The sequence below is a fragment of the Clarias gariepinus genome, chromosome 13, assembly GCF_024256425.1.
Source record: "Clarias gariepinus isolate MV-2021 ecotype Netherlands chromosome 13, CGAR_prim_01v2, whole genome shotgun sequence".
Lineage (NCBI taxonomy): Eukaryota > Metazoa > Chordata > Actinopteri > Siluriformes > Clariidae > Clarias > Clarias gariepinus.
In genome coordinates this window covers 32406832-32426376 of record NC_071112.1, presented here as the reverse complement: position 1 = coordinate 32426376, position 19545 = coordinate 32406832, and the positions used below count along the sequence as shown (strand labels likewise).

The following is a 19545-nucleotide window of genomic DNA, read 5'->3' as shown; positions in this document are numbered from 1 at the left end:
ATATTCATGCAGATTTTTATTTCCACTGTAGATCTTCACCCTGATTCCAAGGTTCAGAGGCATGTCCTGTCATTAAAAACGTCACTGCAGGACTCATTTTGCATTTGCTCCACTTCTTGCTGATGGCCTTCGTGGTGTTCCCTTTGTACAGGCAGATGAAACCAAAGCAAAGTCCAAAAATGTATTTTACAGAAACAGTTGATTGTTATTTGTGGGTAATTAGAATTACTTAAGAGTGTGTGTGTATGATAATTACTTTTGAATATCCAGTATATATAAGTTTAAATATGATGGAGTAATTCTTAGAATATAATAAAATATATATATTTTTTCTTTTATTTAGATTTTCCCTTGAATTTTGGTTGTTATATAACATTATAAAAAGGACCCATATTTTACTTTAACAAGTTAATCTAGGTCTCAGAGGCTCCCCCAGTGTGTGTGTGTGTGTGTGTGTTGATGCTGCACCTGTAATACCCCCCAGATTGTTATTATTATTTTTTTTTACTTCTCTTCCAAATTCGCCGTTGCAGTGTCTATGTAAATGAGTTAATGTTAAGCCACGCCCCTCATGGGAACAGAACAGTTGCAAATAAACTAGAGGAGGGGTTCTTCTTAAATAAGACTTCGGCCATTAGAACAGCAAAAAGCAAGTAATGTTTTTTTTTTTTTTTTTTTTGTACACACACTGGAGACCCACATGAATGTCTGAAAAAACTAAAAATGGAATTTTACATAACACATCCCCTTTAGAAGTGGGAAAAGTTCCGATATGATTTATCTTTGTTCACATAAACTTACAAATTAAAAATAAAATCCTGGCATTGAACTAGATTTTATTTGTTGCAATATAGTAATACTAAGTTTTTTTTGTTTTTTGTTTTTTATGCTTAATAAAAAGACTTTTACACATTGAATGAAGTAGTTTAACTTTCCACGGCTTTTGCTATTGGTAACCTATAATAATAATAATAATAATAATAATAATAAGTGGATAACATTTTATCTAACATCAAACCATTCCAATTATAAATAAAATTCTGCTTAGCTATTTTAGTCAGCAAGTAGCTTTTCATTTTCCAAAAAAGTTTTTATGTTTGTACCCTTGGTTTGGACTTTAGGCCATGCATGGGCACAGTCTGTCTACATACTTTATTTTAATTATACTATGCACTCTATATTTGGATGGGATATACACAGGAAAAAATGCCTTTACGGGGAAAAATATTTGTTGCTGGGTTTAAATGGTTGGTGTTGCTTAGTTCTGTAAAGGAAAAAGGAAATGATTAGGCCTACGTGATTAGGCCTACGTATCCGAGTGGACACATTTTAGTGTCCCCAGTGCTAAATAACAGACCTAAAAATATATATTCCCTTAATATTTTTTTTATTCAAAGAATAATTTATTCAGCATTGCCATGAGAAACAAGAATACCACAAGTGTTTTGCAAGCATTAATAACATTAATAGTAATAATTATATTATTCATAAATAATAATAATAATAATAATCACATCTATACAGCTAAAAATGTAATCACACATTGCAAACATCCTGGCATGAAACAAATCTTTAACAAAATGCCCAAAAAATGGATAAATTTCTTGGGTACCATCTATTAGTTACCATCTTGTGGTAAATATAGCCACGCCCTTCATACAGACAAGAGCGAGGAGTTGACTTGACTAGGATTAATGCCGTCAAAACTATCTTTTTAAGACTTTTTTTTTTTTGTTTAGACAAAGAAGCACAAACAGCCAACAAAGTAGCTGGAATTTATAAATTTAAAAATGCTACCTTCATTTTCATACAGATCTGGGGGGGAGTGAAGTTGTTAAGCACTAGGTGATACCAGTTATTACTCATGCAGAAGCTCCTGCAGACAGTTGGGAGATTTAAAGATCTCCGGGACCTCGCTGTCCAGCTTGCAGATAACCTTGTAGATGGCCTTCTTCCAGGAAGGATCAACATCTTTGCCTGCCACAATAGCATTGAAAAACTCCCGTAACGTGATCTGTGCCACTTCCAGAAATCGTTCCGGAACCTGCGGATACACAAGGAGACATTAATAAATATATTCACTTTCAATCCCTTTTCTCAAGTAACCAAAGTAAAATAAAATGGAGATAAACAATATGCCAAATAAGGCAAGGCATAGACAACCACCTCCCACGTCCGCAGTAGAACTGTTATTTGTATAGATTCTGGGTTTAATGAACCCCATTGTGGGTCATTTCCATAACCTAGTCCTGGATCAGTATGTAACAGAACACATGTTGTGTAAATTCTAGCACAGAGTTATGTCTAGAACCTAAATTTCACCATTGCTTTCAAATGTTTGGACCCATCCACTTGATATATTATCCAGTTTCTGAGTTCATGATTCAACTGGGTACTCTGGTTTACCTCTGTAGTGTGTGATTGTTTGTGTGTTTGTGCCCTGCAATGGATTTGCCCTGCCTTGTGCCGTAAGTTCCCTGGGATAACCTCCAGGATAACCTGTGTAGATAACGGGTGACTGCAAAATGTTTGGTACTAGGTGTGTATTAATTAATACTGATAATTATTTTGCCTATTGAAAAATATATTTACATAATAAAATCTCATTTATATTACATTTAGTGCTTTATATACAGTTGAGACCAAAATACTAAATATTCAATCTTTTCACTATATAATTTTTTTGCCAGCTCAGTTAATTATTTAAACTTTAACTCACTATGTCACAATTCTACTGGCTCAAAGGTTACATAATTGAGGTTAATTGATTCCAAAAATAATTTTTAGAAGCCCCTGATCGGCCAATTGTCACAATTAGGGGTAGTGCACTTGTGACTGTAATTCAAAACAGCAAAAAAGAAAGAATAAAGTTTGCAGTCGATCACAAGAATCAACAGAGAACAAGTTCCATTAAACAAACTACCACCAAATGCCAGCAAATCTTAAGAAAGTGTATGCAATCCTTTCATTCATTGAAAACAATGTATTTCTAAGAAAACTGAATATTTTTTAAGAATAAAGTAATTGGATTAACAAAGGAAAATGTATATTTACATGAAATGTGAAGTTGTGTGTAAGAGTGTGCAAATATTTGGCTTCAACTGGACAAAATGACAAAAAAAATCTTTTTACATGCATAAATATCACTACATTACATTCTTGTTTCATTATGCAGTTGTTCTTCACTTCAGCACCACAATGTAATAGTTATATAAATAAACTAAAGTCACACGTCATTCGACATTAACACCCATGATTAAACTCATCACCTGGCATTACTAAGGCGTTCATGGCCTGGTGGGTATTAGCAGGGGCAGCTTTAAAAATATATTTACACAAATTTTCACTTTTGGCATCCACGTCAGGTTATGTGCTCTTAAAAGATGCCCAAAAGCAGATTATGTTGGAACCCGCACACAACAGAACATGACAAAAGAATGGCATAAGATGGCGTCTTCAAAGATTTTGAAGTAGATTAGTCAAGAAATCAGTCAGATGTAGTGAAAAATATAATGTGTGTATTTTATTACTGAACCTTTATTCCTATGAAGGACAGGGAGTCGGGTTAGGGAAGGGTTTCTGACACATAAAAAGTGCTTTAATTCATACTCATTTCATTTGATTTGCATGTGTATACTCTTAAATCAATCTGAAAGCTGAAACTTCCATATCCTGAAGTAGAGTGATTTATTTACAGGATACTTTTTACTTTTACTCCACTATATCCTACGACAAATATCTGTAGTTTCTGCTTTACAACATTTCTGCCAGATATTGCTTTACATAAACACAGTGTTGTTGCTGACTATTATATGTAATTGCGTGAATTGCCTTCCCCCCCCCATGCTTAATCATGTAGCAGGTGTTTGAAAATCAGAAGTAAAGACAACGATGGTTTCAGACAACGATGAAAACAGCATAGTTTGGAAGGGGAAGGACTTTCCTTAACTTTGCCATAACTTTAAAAAAAAGGACCTCATGGTATTCTATAAACGATAATCTGCCGAACATTTCTCATTTGTTCACCAGACAAGTTGTGTCTCATTCGTCTCACTGCAAAGCCCCAGGGAGCTTCTCTGAGTGGCTGGAGGCTAGGCCACTGGTGGACAGGTTAAAGCCACAGTCTAGGAAACGCCTGGAGTCCCTGTCCTGCTGTGATGTACAGGACCTCATGAGTGCTGCAGAGAGCTTTGCTGCTCCAGTTGGTTTGTGCTGCAACAACGACAAATCTCTCCATAAGGTCAACATCAACTCTCATAGTTGTTTAAGTGTCTCGGTTATCTCCAAATGAGCTCCCAGTTCATCAGGGGTGAATGAGTTACTGATGGTACTTTGGTGTAGGTTATCCAGGCAGTTACAAGAGGTGAAATTTACACTTTGGCTGGTTTTTGTCCAAAGCAACTGCTCAATAGTGTTAGCTTGGCAATGCTGCAGTTGGAAAAACAGACTTGATCAACACATTCTGATCAGAAGCCCAATGACTTAACCGCTGAGGTACGACCATGCACGGTGCTATTAACACGGTGCCAGTGTCTCCAGTCATTTGGAACATCTCGCACCTCAGCTGGAGAAACCAACGTGTTTAATAACTTGTGCGCGTGACTTTGTGGGAGGTTTTTAATCTGCTGTATATGCACACTAAAGGATGTTTAGGTTAAACACTGCCCCTGGTGGTTATCTGGGGTTTACAGACCCACAGCCACATACATGTCTGGGGTTGGGACTCAACTTTTTAATCTAATTTAATAAAATTTTAACATTTTATCCATTAATACATTATTTATAGTTATTTTACGAATGAAAACTTTGACACTCAGTTGTCTCTAACGTTCACTGGGTGAAACTGTGATTCTTGTAGAGTTAAAATCAAGTAGTCGAGCATTTCAGGTGATCACACCCCGAAGAGCGCTTGTGCACGAGCTTTAAGGATAAAGTATGCCAATAATGTGACCCTAACCATTCAGTCTCTTTTTTTTTATCAAATTTTAATACAGTCATCATAGAAGACCTTGACTAACGCACTAGCTTTGGGAATTCCACCACTATTACAAATGCCTGACTTCTGAATTATTAGGCATTATATTAAAATAGATCATTTAACCCTGCGACAACAAGAAAGAGTACAGGGTATAGCTCAGTCATATCTGAAGGTCTGCTTGTTTCAATGGTTTTAATTACGCTACACTTTTTATGGCTATATTTATAATCCGGTTGACATTTTGTATATTTAACGTAGTTGACATTTCAGTACAGTCCTTTTTTTGTTCCTCTTTCTGGTTTCTCCAGGTTTATGGCATAATTATATAAGGTTGAAAGGTGTAGGATAAAAGGTGAGAGGTGGTATAGCTGGTTTTCCTTCTCCACTGGTGAGGTATACGGTCTTCAGGGTCCTTTGTTTGATTATACCGACTGTCCCCATCCTTGGCAGTACACAATAAAGACTTGACATAGCAGCCAGCTTGCCTACTGTGTCCTGCAGACACTCATCATGAGTGTCAGGACATACCAAGGTTAGTGGTCACTGGGACAGCTCTTGTAGGCAAAAGGTTTGCCAAACACTCTTGGCTGATAAATGAATGTCACATAAAATGGGGAAGGGGCAGGGTACAGGACAGTTCCATCCTCAGCTTTCATCTGCCGAAAAAAAAAAAGTCATACTGCTTTTTAAACATCCTTCCCCTCATTAGTGCAGTGTACACGGAGTCGCATTTGTTCTGCAGCTTCTGCAATGCTCGGACGGACAATCCTCTGCTTACACGGTGATATTTAATTTGTCATAAGGTGTTATATTTTTCTATTTTTAGCAATAAAATAAAATGAATGAATTCCAACTCCTTCTGGATTTGTTTTTAATGGAGAAAACAAAGCACTTGTGTGTCATTAGAAATAAAGACATCTGCAAAATGCAAAAAAGTTATTTTTTACTTGACAGCCTTTAATCAAACGATATGATGTTGATCAATAAGGCATGCTAGTTAGACATCTCACTTGTTTACACGCAAGCTTACACGTACGGTACAAATGTTTTTTTTTTTTTTTTTTTTTTTTTTTAAATAAGTAATTAAATAAATAAGAAAAAGTTCTTGTGCAAACACTCCTGTGAAGATTTCACGTTGGGACTTTTTTGTGATGAAATGGTCAAAAATCTAATCAGTTCAGTGGTTAAGGCATTGGACTACGGTTCGGAAGATCCCAGGTTCAAACCCCACAACCACCAAGTTGCCACTGTTGGGCCCTTGAGCGCGGCCCTTAACCCTCAACTGCTCAGATGTGTAATGAGATAAGAAAAAATAAATGTAAGTCGCTCTGGATAAGAGCGTCTGCCAAGTGCCTAAATGTAAATGAAATCACAGTTCTACATCAGTACTCCTGCATACCATGTAAAGATGTCATTGTAGCTTCATAAAGAACAGTGAATATAGAAAAGCTTTAGACGCAGTAAAAAAATCGGTTGCTTGCATTTTATCCAACAATTAACTAAATACAGCTTGTTTATTTCACCTGTAGCAAATACCTTACTATTGGCAAGTAAATTAATAAAACAGCTGATGTGTCGTGATGTGTTATATGTTTATTGTGCTTTTAAGACGTAAGGAATTGGATGGGATGAATTTGCACTGGGGATTTAAATCTAAGACAAAAAGAAAAGCTGTATTTTTTTTGATAGTTTTATTCTATTTAATTTACTACTTTTGCTTCGTGATCCTGTTTCTGAACTCTGAACTTGTCTCGGAGTCCCCAAGCCACCTCCCATTTGTCCATCTTTACTTTTTACGGGAAGCTCGATCTCAAAATCAAATAATTGATAACACTTTGCAATGCAAAATGTTCACAAACGTTACACGAGTGCATCACAGGTCGATATGTGTGCACGGAGGGGCGGGGCTATTCACAAAGGGGTCTGTCTGTCTGTCTGTGTGTGTGTGATAAAGGCATTGGACTATGGTTGGGAAGATCCCAGGTTCAAACCCCACAACCACCAAGTTGCCCTTAACCCTTAACTGCTCAGATGTGTAATGAGATAAAAATGTAAGTCGCTCTGGATAAGAGAGGAAATGCCTAAATGTAAATCAATATGCTGTTTGCCATATTAATAATATTTCCCATTAATAAAAATTGATATGTGGCAATCGATGTGGACACAGAGGCATCCCACTAACACACTAACAAATAACTTAGTGTATGATAAACGCTGGATTGTGCTGCTAAAAATAAATAAAACTTGAACCGAGAAAAAATGTGCACCTTGTTATCATTAATTATTAATTATTAATCAATCATTTGTTGTTAACATATTAAACTATCACTTAATGGAACTGGGTGAAAATGGCAACACTAATTGACATAAATACATTTGTTGTAAATGATGTCCGCCAGACTATTAATTCTATTTCACGGTTTCTATTAGGCAGTTATATCATAACAGGCTCGTCTTTTCCTTGGTGTGTTGCAATTCCCATAATGCCATTGTCTCAGTGTGCGTTAAGGATTATTCACACTGAACAAATTGCGATGCACTTTACAGCTGGGTCTCTTGGAGAACAGATCGGTTTCCACTATATTTTTTTGTCTACACATGATGTGTCTCATTTACGCGTGAATAAAGCATAAATTACAGGAAATTTAAATGTCATAATACGTCTTACTATTTACTGCTACAAAGTACACATACACCCTATTGGGAACCATTAATTTGAACCAAATCAAGTTGTACAATTGTGCCACCCTGTGCCTGTTCACTGCCTGTGCAGATGCCAAAAAACTCCAAGAATAAACTAAAGTGCACACCAGTAGTGTGTGAATGAGTGTGTGTAGGTGTGTGTGACCTGTGATAGATCGGCACCTTGTCCAAAGTGTACCCTGCCTCGTGCCCTAAGTGTCCTGGGATAGGGTCCAGGGTTAAGGGTGAGTGAGTGAGTGAGTGAGTGAGTGAATTATTTGTCATTACAATTCATGTTAGAAATGACAGAGTCTCACTTAAGTAAAAAAAAAACAAAACACTAATGATTATGTACAAAAGTAATGAACTGAAATGACTAAATAAAATGACAAATGATTAAAAAAAACAAAAAAACTTGACTTAGATCTTCGGATGTCATTAAAAGTAAAGCCTCAAGTTTTGACCCCGTGCTTACTGCCTTGAAGTAACTTTCTTTTCTTTTTTCTTTCTTTACATTTTATTTTTGTACGGATTAAGGAATTCAGCTACAGAAAAAAAAAAGTTTTTGCTCTCGAATGACAGTAAAATGCTGACTGCATTCGAAGTCGTAGAAAATGTCAAGGAGAAAGGAGCGGCGGTCTTCTGCAGCCTCTCGACTGTCTGTCTTGGAAGAAGGGAGAAAGAAAGGCAGTGTGAGAAATGAAGGGAGAGCGCGTTATTCTTGTCACAAAACCCTTTGTCTACTGAATCTGCTGATTGCTAGCCTCAAGCCAGCAGCATTCTTTAACTGTTTTGTCACCTCCTCGCCTCTCACAGATCAGCTGTTGTGCTTTTGTTATAGCTATTGTGTGAAATAAGCCTATGTGACCTCGCTGCTGTACTGGTAAATTCTGCACCAGCCAATTTCGCATTAGGATTTAATACTCTGTCTTTACGACTCTGAGTCGCCTGAATTTAAAAGCAAAATACATTAGGCGCAGGTTAAACAGGTCACTGTCAAGGTCTCGGGGACTTCTAGTTAATTGTCTTTAGCGGAAACCACGGACCACGATGTACCCTGTGTGTTAGTCACGCTGTCTGACCCGATGTTCTACCTCCGAGTTATTCTCTCTCTCTCTCTATTTTTTTTTCATGCTTCTTTTCACCAGTGGCTTGACTGCTCTAGTACGACTAAAGATCTCATTTGGCAGATCTGTGAAATCTGTGTGTTTGCACCATGCGATACAGCGTGCTAGTGGTAGTGCAAAGATATCAGCTCTGCAGCTGCCACTGATAAGAGGACACAGAGGCCACCTTATGAAAAGCGGCGTATTCTATCACCGCTCCACTGAGAAATGCGAGATGAGACGTGGGGGGAGGGTTCGGGATATAGTACGGCGGGGGATGGGGATGGGGCTCGAGACGCGCGGCCCGCTACTCCAGCGTGTATTCATTCACCTTCCGAGTACGCTCGGCCTCTCTAAACAAACCCCGCCCTCCCAAGTCCCTCTGTTTACTGCGTAAATATTGATCGATGAGTGACTTAACCCCCAATAGCTGTCAGACAAACGCGAGGCCTGCGTGATCAGGGGACGCGAGAGTAATGTAGATGCGTGGAAAGTGTTTTATTCCGGGCAAGAGGTCCAGATGAGGGCCTAATCAGTCAAATCGACACCCACTAAAGGTTAGAACGGATATATTAAGATGTCTCGCGGGCTGTTATCTGGATCTATTAGCTCCATTCTTTTCTATCTTCTCTCTCTCGCGCGCTCTCGTGTCCCCGTGTCCCCTGAGTTTTTCCATTTTTTTTTCAATGGTTTACTGACGGAGGTTAATTATTAAGGGAGATGACTGCTTTCTCTTTCAGCGTTTTTCTGGCTGGAAGGTTCCTACACAAACTTAGTGTTTATCTCCGCGATTTAGACTTTAGATTTAGAGACTTTAATTTGGCCTAATTTGTAATGAATGAACGAATGTCTTCCAGTTCAATTTAAAAAACAACCTTGAATTCGATTAAACATGCCAACACTCGAGCTTCTTGTCCACTTTCTTGTCCGCTCTTTATTCACCGTGTCCACAGATACACACACAGGTCAGCCGTAATGTTATACACGTACTGTATACACACAACACCTCATACACTTCTATATCAATTCTGTTTTATTAACAACCTTGTACTTTTTAAGCTGAAAGTTTTCTATATTTGTAGAATTTTCTTTTATTTCATATTCTTATTTCTCTATTTGAATATTCTATTTTTTTTTTTTATTATTTGTACTCGCTAGTGCAATTCATTCTCACAGAGAAACCCTTGATTTTAGCTCACCGCAGTCGTAGTGGGATCCGACCAGACGGGCTGAGCTTTAGTCCCCACAACCTTAAACGAGCCACGGCTGCTCATGATCCCGTCACCAGTTTACTGTTATTTCAGTGATAATCACCATTATTCAATTCACCTGGTGGTGGTGTTAATGTTATGGCTGATCGGTGTATATTTAATAATAAGAGCGATGCTCATCATGGACAATCACACATTTCACACTCAGTTGCCTACTTTTCTTCTGATTCTGTAAGGCTGCTTTGGTTTCATGAACAAAAACGTACACACACCTACTATAGGGTAACGATGCAATACTGTACATTACGGTGAGAGTGCATCTGTAATACATATGTACATCTACCAATGACAGGGAGCTACATCACCTTGGCTTCAAATGATGTTATGCAAGGAGGAAGCTCTCACTCCAAGCACAAGCACAAAAAAGCCAAACAAAAATGTTGCACAGGATCATCAGCCTTTCTGAGGTGTGTTCTCCAGTCAGACGAAACAAAAGAACCAATCTGTTTAGCCAGAATAATTAGCGCTATGTACAGTATGGCAGCAAATAGTGCACGTTTCTAATCTACAGAAGAAGAAAGAGCTAGGGTGGTTTTGCTGGACAGGGGCTGGTGTGCATCAGGAAAGGGATGGCCTCATGAGGAAGGATGGGCTCAACATCTCATGACATCATCTGTCCACCAGGACCAGGACCTTCCAAACCTGTAAAACCAAGTGTACTGCCAAAACAACCAAATGCCTTGATGTGGGAATATTGGAGAGGCCACCACAAAGCCCTGACGGGAATGCTGACAAAGCAAGGAGGCAAGGAGACCCCGAAACACCAGCATGTATTATAGCGCTGTCTGGAGGAACAGGGGAAATAAATAACAGTCCAATAAATATTGTGAGAAAACAAACAAGCACAGGATATCCACTGTATGATAACACTGATTGTGTACATGATTGAAGTCTTTAGCCTTGGAATATGTCAACTTTTGGCACTAAGCCGTATGCTGAATCATAATGTCTGCTTGTTAAAATAAATGCTAAATATAATCACAATCAAACTAAGGCAAACTATAAATAATCCATTACAGTATACTGAACTGTACATCTGGCAGATATGAATTAACACACATAAGTCAATCAAAATCAATAACACGGGTGACATACAGTGTACAGTCTCCCATTTGTTCAACCTATTCAGTCGTTTCCGAAACTCAATAGGCAGTTTTGTGTGAACGATATGGGCGGCCGAGTAATTTCAAGAATGAACAGGTCAACAGCAAACACAAACCGCATGCCTCGCGGTCTAGCGTAGATGGATAAAATATTTTCTCTCTTATGGTTGTGTCTTTGTGGTTGTGTCAGGAAGATCTACCCTTTTTAAAGCCGCTACTGCATATTCCATTAATATTCACACTATACTGTATGTAGTTCACCTAATAGCATGGGTTATTTTAAATTTCACAATTTTAAAGCATTCTTGCTGTGATTGCATCGTTGCATCACACACTGTTTCAGGTCCATAGTACACTCGTACCAGGATTTCAGGGCAAACACGGTCACTGCTAAACTCCACTCTTCACATTTTTCTCCCTGTAGAACCTTACGCAAGCACCACATGCCTGTTTGTCACAACGCAAGCCTGGCTTGAGCCGATGGAGCCGGCATTCATAACCGAGAGCGAACTTAATAATGTAGACGCACTTCAGCAGAAGAAGGATGTGGCTACAATGAGGCTGATCTACCCTGGGATGCTGAGCTGATGCCATTGTTACTCTTACAGTGTACCAAAACAGTTGCCAAATTCTGCTGCTAAAACAGCTCTGACCGATCGAGACATGTGTTATACGTATAATACAGAAAACGTGTGTGTGTGTAAGAAGCTACTGACGAAATTTATACAACATAGATGTAACCAAGCTTGCTTTCTTAAAACAATAATCAGTTAAAATGCAAATTATTCATACTGTATTTCTTTATGTGTATTGATACTAAAATTGGTGTAAGCTTTTAGAAGTCATATGATCTGTAAAAATTGTTGGTTAAACTGTTTTCTGGTAAAAGTTTAAAAGGCAAAAAATCTGTAGTGTCTGTAACCATGTCACAATCATGTTGCGATATCTTAACAGTTTCGGAGTTACGAATAAAACACTTTTTCAGGTTTATCTCTTTTCATGTGAAATCTAAATTGGCCAATTTTCATTTGATTGACAATTAAGATCACTGGAAGGTTTAAATAAAAAAAGGATAATAAGGACAATAAAACATAAAAGGACATGAAATTGTTTTTAGCAAATGTGGTTATTTTTATCTGATAAAAATATTAATGTGTATGTGTATTTACAAAAAACAAAGCATGGATCAGAAGATTATAGAAGCATTAAGTGTGTAAAAGTGTGTAAAAAAATGTTTAAAGTGTAAAAAATGGTGTTATATGGCTTTATCTGAATAATGTACTTTTCCACCTACAGGAGGTGAGACACTTTTCAGCACCGATCCCATGTTTTGGCCGTGAACATTTTATGTAGTGCTTGAGAAAGTGTTATTCCGCTGAAAGAGGCGACTTGGTCTTTGAACAACACATTCACATGGTCTACAACAATGTGTTTTTTAGGAAGCACCTGTCAAATCCACATGAAGCCGAGGATGAAGACCTGGAGAACATTGTCCAGAGGGTTACATTGACTCTACTGGCTCATCTACACCTCATAGTGCATCCTGGTGCCATCTCTTACGCACGCACACACACACACGCACACACGCACCCACACACACACACACACACACACACACACACACACACACAGTAAGACCGGTACTGGGGCACTTTTAGCCATGGACAGGGCTCTTCATGGCCACTCCGACCCTCAGACCACGCAGCATTATGTGTTCCGACACCCTTCTCTCAGAGCCAGCATGAACTTTTTCAGCTCCCTGTGCAACAGTAGCTCTTCTATGGGATTGGAAAAGACAAGCTAGCCTTCGGTCCCCACGTGTAATATGAGCCTCCGGCACCCATGGCCCTGTAGCTGGTGTGCTGGTTGTCCTTCCTCGGACCACTTTTAGGAGAAACTAACCACTGCATATTTCTGCTTCTAACTCTGTTTCATATTTCTGCTTCATTCTGCTTAATATATCACGACCCAAGTTGGTGTCACTGTAACGAAATAATCGCCGCTTATCACTTCACCTCGCAAGGTTTGTTTAATTATATTTTTTATGTTTTTATGGCTGATTGGAATAAATGTGATGCATTCTTTAGACCAGACATAGACCTGGTCCAATTTGTGTATTTATACACATTAACAGTCCACAGTGGAAGCTGTCTATGTTTATACTTTTAATCCTTCTCCAGTATAAGCGTAAATGATAAATATATATACATAGCGATAATGTATCCATTTATAAACTTCTGTATAATAAAGTTATATAATAATGAAGTACAACAGACGAGAGGACAAGGGGACAAGAGAACAAGAGGAGCTATTGGCCTGAAGGGAGAAAACAAAAAAGGCTCATGAGAAACAGGGAGAGCTGTTGCTGCTGTGGAATAATTTATAATTTCCTGCTGGTAAGATAGGACTGATTAAAGACTTGTACATTTATGTACTCTGAAATAGTGTACAGGTGTGCTGTAAAAGGAAATACAGAGAAATATTCATCTGCTGTAATGTGAGACTGGTGTGCATCTGCTATGGGGATACAGCGACCAAGTGTTGTGTTTTTTTTTTTTTATAGCCAAAGAGATCACAGAGAGAAAGAATGAGACTGAGCGAAACAGACCCTTCTGTGGACACTTCAGACTAGTTTTGCGGGAGGGAAGGGGGAGAGGGAGGAACAGAGGAAAGGAGAGGGGGATTTGGGGAAACTAAGTGTTCACTCAACAGGCTTTGACAGAAGAGCCTTGAACTATTTTCTAGGTGAAAAACTAGACCTTCCCAAGACCTGTCATGAAAATGTCTCCTTATTCCACCGGGGCCTTGGGACCCCACCACTCTTAGAGCTCATGAATAGTGCTTGTGATGTGATACAGCAAGTGTGAAAGCAGTTTCTCGGAATCAGAGCCTTCAGCTGTCTAGCCTGAAAACATCGGTTTAACTAACAAAGCTGAACTGTGCAGCAAAAATCACACAGTCTGATGAGAATCTTCAGATAGTTGCGGATTTTAGTCTTAATCAAATAAATACTCAGACGGACAACATATAACATTTTTTCACAGTGCCATTACTTATGTAGCAAAAATTAGAAAAAAGGAAAAAAACAAACCAAGCAGGCAGTGCTAAGTGACCCCCCCCCACACACACACCCTTACTGCTTGCACAGGATTTAAGGGGGTACGTTGCAGCCAGGCGCTGCTAATCATCAGCCCTTGATTAATTGATCATCAGCAGGTGTGCAGACCTCTGTAAAAGCAGACATTTTGGCAGTTTGCTGGTCTGGAGCGTTCAGCTGTGGGTGTTAACACGATGCCAAGAAGGAAAGAAATCAGCAATGGTCTTAAAGAAGCAATTGGATTATTTTTTTTTATTATGTTTTTACCCCAAAACACATAGAATTTGAAGAGGGGGCACTAACTATTATACATGAATGTAGTTTCTTGTGTTATACATTTTATTTGAAATTCATATCAATTACCTTCCTGTATGTGAGCAAATTCACCATTTCCTTACTTTTGACCCCTCTCTCTCCATCACTTGCACTTAAAAGCCCCCCCCGTCCCATTGTATTAATACTGCTACCATCATGCTTTACTGTAGGTAATGTACGACCAGTTGACGAGCATTAACTGTTTTTTTTCCCTAAATGAAATCCATGAAGTTCAACCTAAAGAGTTCAAAGGAGTCTCAGCAGACCTGAGAATCCTGTCTTGATGTTCTCCGAGCTCTCATGTTATTTACGTGCTGACCATATGTCTTTTACTGAGATGAGACTTCTCTGACTCAAACTACTCAACCATAAATGCCTAATATAAGTATTTCTGAATATATTGTTATCTTTCCAACAGGTTCTCCCAACTGTGTGGACATCTGAAGCTCTGTTGCAATGTCATACATACAGTATGTGTATGGTTGCAGTCTGACTGGCCATGCTGAACGTGATGGATATACCTACAATGAGCATGTGGGCTTCAGAACAGGACCATGAAGCAATAGAAGAAAGTGGCCTGGTCTGATGAATCACATTTTCTTTTACATTATGTGAATAGTACTGGAGGAACAAGGATGAAAGAGAAGACAAAAACATTGGTGTCCTGTGCCTGCATCGCCCCAGAGCAGACCAAAGCAACTGACAAAGCGGGAAAGCACATGACCTGGTACACTGCTACTGGCAGATAAACCAGCTGCTTGCTGGCCATCGAGACTGGCGAACACAAGGAAGAACGGTGCTAATCATGAAAGACCTCCATAAACGGGACCGTACAGTTGATGGCCAATAACCTGCATCTCCACATGGAAAGCTGCCAACGTGGAGCAGTACAAAAACACCAGAGACTGAAAACACCAACTAATGATATGAAGAGCAGTTACAGATGACTCAAAAACCAGACAGTCTGGTTTAACAACAAAACCAATGCCACTAAAGATCTGTCTCAATAACTAGAATTATTATTGTTCTATAATGAATGGCTGCTGTTCTCCATAGTCTTGGATCCTCAAGTATGGACACAAGGGCAGATGATTAAGACTGATGGGGCAGAACTGCCAACGCGCCATGTAGCAGACACACAAAGAAAGTCACAAGTACCTTAGTTGCCCACAGTCACATGGGAAACATGATAAGGAGGCAAGGAGCAACATATAAAAGAAAAGGAACAAAGGAACAGCAACAGACTACTGCTCCAGCTCCATGGGAAGAACAAGATCCAAGCCATCAACACATACTGTATGCCCTGCCAGTCATCAGACACCCTGCTGAAGAGTGAGGTGCTAGGAAATGGTAAGATACTGAGCAGGGCCATTGTAGAGGATCTAAGGTTGATGAGGACATTTTGACAGCTCTGGATGGCTTTAACCATCAGAAATCATTTTTGTCGAATATTGGAGCAATTAAATATATGAAGCCATTACAAAAACCTGGTTCAAAAAACAGCAAAAGTTCAAGCTTGGGGAAGAAACTTGACTTTCCAGAAGTACATTGATTTTTAACACAAGGCTTCAGCAATTCAGGAGTCGTTAAGGAGAATATAGAGGTGAATGGTCTACAGTGGCCAAGGTCCAGGGTCTAAATCCTACTGAGAATCTGTCATTGTTTGAAAATTGCAGTCAACACACACACACACACACACACACACACACACACACACACACACCCACCATGCAACCAACCTTATGAACCTTGAACAAATATGCCAGGTTGGATGGGTGAAAATCGATCCCAAACATGATACAAAGGTCTTCTCAAGAATCGTTCCTCAGACTTAAATAAGACAAAAGTACCATTTACTAGTCCGAAAGCATTTTAAAGCACATGTAGGCATCATTTTTCAGATTGTACCTTTCTTAAGATCTCCTTAATAATAATAATAAAATAGTTTATGGCTTTTTTAAATTGCATGTTTAAACATACTGCATTATAAAACAATACATTTAAGCCTTCCAGAATAACCCCACACCATGTGGCAAATTGTCTTATGATCTGATAAAACCAATGTAGGACATTTTTGACATATTTCTAAAAGACCAGGCACACAAACCAAACAGCTTATCAGCAAATGATCAGCATATCCACCGCTTCTTTTCAGCAGTGCCTGGGGCTCTGGTCATCTCGTCTCATCAAAGAATCAAGGATAGCTCAAATACCAATCTACTTTGGTATGAACCTAAAGAGAAAAAGAAAAATTTCACCTTCCAGGGTGATAATCAAACACATTATTCAAGTCAACAAAAGACTTGCTTTGGAAGAAGATCAACAGAATGTTCCAGAAACGAAAAACTCCGAAAGTCCTGTCAAAAAAACTGTGGAAAGACTTGAAAAGGGCATTTTACAGGGGAGTCCCTCAGTCTGATAGAGCGGGATTTTTGGAAATGATGCACTAACATTAACATTACTGTTAACTATACCTGCCTATTCCAGAAGACTTAGGGCACGAGTATGAGTACACCCTGGACGGGGTGGCAGTCCATCACATGACACACCCATACACACTCATTCACTCACCATGGGCAATTTGGAAACACCAATTTACCTAATCTGTATGTCTTTGGACCCACCAAGCACGGGGAGAACATACAAACTCCACACACACACAGACGCGAGGGATGATGCTAACCAGTAAGCCACCATGCTGCCCATCACTAGAACCTGCAACTTTAACAGCGAATATTGTTTATATCCACTATACACACATTCAGTCATTTATCACATGCACTTACAGCAAAGTGAAAATTTTTTTTTACTATATATAATTTTTGTGTATGTTTAATATTATGTTTTAACTTAGTGATGGGAATAGACCATGCTTTAAGTTTATTTAAGTTTAAGTTAATTTTTATTTTATATTAGAACACTATCACTATACTGCACCTGGAAAAGAGTTTATATACAAAAAGAGAAGGTTTGCTGGACATGCTTTTAAAATCTTCTTTAAAGCTGGGAAGCACGCTCAAAGCTTTTGTATCAAACTTGGCTCCTTTTAAGTTGAATTTCATTGTATTATTTTCTGAGAATGTTTTTTATAATCAGTGTAATATTGTCAATTAAAAATGCTTAAAGATGTCCAATTAATGTTCAGGCCCTTATTATTGAAATTCATAAAATAACTATATTTTCAGAGAGCCCTAGAGTCTAAGGGAACTGAATGTGTGTGTTTGTACTATGGAGAGACAGCTTTAAAAATAACAACAGATTTTTTTTTGGTTCGTGCAAAAATATGGTCGAAATATTTCACATTTTTTGAGCTGATCGTTCAGGTGTGGATAATAGAGCAGGCACTCTTGGAAAAAAAAAACATATAGTACATCTCTAATGAATATGATGCAAATGAACTTTTTTATTTTAGGTTCCACAAACCGGCTTATGATGTTCTGCACATAATGGCAGCGTACTGTATTGCAAATGAGAAATGCTCACCACTGTTAACTTGTTTCCAAGATAAAGAGTGGGAAGTGTTTCCTATGCCTGAACATATGGCATGCCTGTTCCCATATGCCCGACTAATCTCAGGTCATTTTTGTACATAGGATGGGAATTTAGATAAAACCTGGCAAAACTTCCCAGGAGCCAATGAGGGGCGCTCTCATTTGCAGCTCTTCAACTTCGCTCTTGTGTAACACCTATTTTAAAGCTACAAATCCAAAACCACTCTAATACTTCGGGGCATAGATACAAAAGACCTCTGAAGGTCCGCTGTGGAATCTATCATTAAAACATTAGCAGCAGTCCTGATGCGGAGCAGGAATGGTTTGAGGAACATGAGAAAGAGTTTAAAGTGTTGACTTGGCCTCCAACTTTCCCAGATGAGATTCAGGATCTAATCATAAATCTGCGAGATGTGCTGGACAAACAAGTCTGATCCATGGAGGCCCAACCTCGCAATGGACATGATATGAAGGATCTGCTGCTAACATCTACATAGGCTCCAGATAACACACACACAGCTTCAGAGGTCTTGTGGAGTCCAGGCCTTGAGGGATCAGAGCTGTTTTGGTGGCACAGAGTGAATTAAAAAGATTCAAAGAAAAAAACAAGTAATTACTAGCAGACATTAAATAAAGACCATAGAGAAGCCCCCCATCCCCCCCCCTACCAATAGCCATTAGCAAAATGACTGTTGGTAAATGAAAAAAAAAAGTTCTTTTGCACTTCACTATAAAAAGTGTGTGTGTGTGACATCTCAGCCGCAAGAATATAAACACAATGCCCACATGTCAGGCAAGTCCATCTTTCTTTGTTGGATTTGCATTAAAGATAAAACATTTCCCTGCGTGAAAAAAAAGAAAAGCAAATCAGTGGTCTATGATCCAGACCTGCTTGCACACCTGCTCAGCCTGCTCTTACTATGCAAATCAGATTCTCCATCACTTCAGCTCCTCTTGCAACAACAGTCTTATTCATAGCACCATGCATTTTCTTCTCCAGCCATGCAAATGCCACTTTCATGTATGTAAAAAGGGAATACCTCCCCCAGAAATGTTCCTGTTTGAAAACCCTCAGCAAGCACATTCCTTCTATAGCTGTCATTTTAATATAATTTGACTATGACCTGCTCTAAGTGAAGTAGGTGGTATGTGGGGGGTTGGGGGAGGGGAGGGGGAAAGGGGTAAGTGTTGAGGGTAAATGATGTAAGCATGGAGGGTAAATAATCAGAACAGAAGGACAAGCTAAGCTCTGGTGTGTGTGTGTATGGTACTGTGAATAATTTCTAATACAATCTCCGTAAACATATTTATATACTATTAACTATATATGTGTTCAGTTTTTTCGCCTGTTTACCCAGTACACATCTGGGTCTCCTTCAGGTTCTATAGTTTCCTTTTATTGTTTGCAACATAGTGACAGCTGTGAGAGACTGAGTGTATTGTGCCCATTATTTATGGAACAGACTGAATGAATGAATGAATCAATCAACAGATTCAGAGAA

At 38.8% G+C, this 19545-nt stretch overlaps 1 protein-coding gene across 1 annotated transcript in view; it reads right to left on the bottom strand.

Annotated features, from left to right (window-relative positions):
- Window positions 1–1462: 1462 nt before the first annotated feature.
- The window catches only part of prox1a (prospero homeobox 1a), a 31908-nt gene continuing 13825 nt past the window's right edge, over window positions 1463–19545 (bottom strand). Inside the window, exon 5 of the mRNA XM_053509355.1 lies at window positions 1463–2044. Within this exon, the coding sequence (XP_053365330.1) occupies window positions 1859–2044 (186 nt within the window). The 3' untranslated portion in view covers window positions 1463–1858. The remainder of the gene's footprint in view (window positions 2045–19545) is intronic.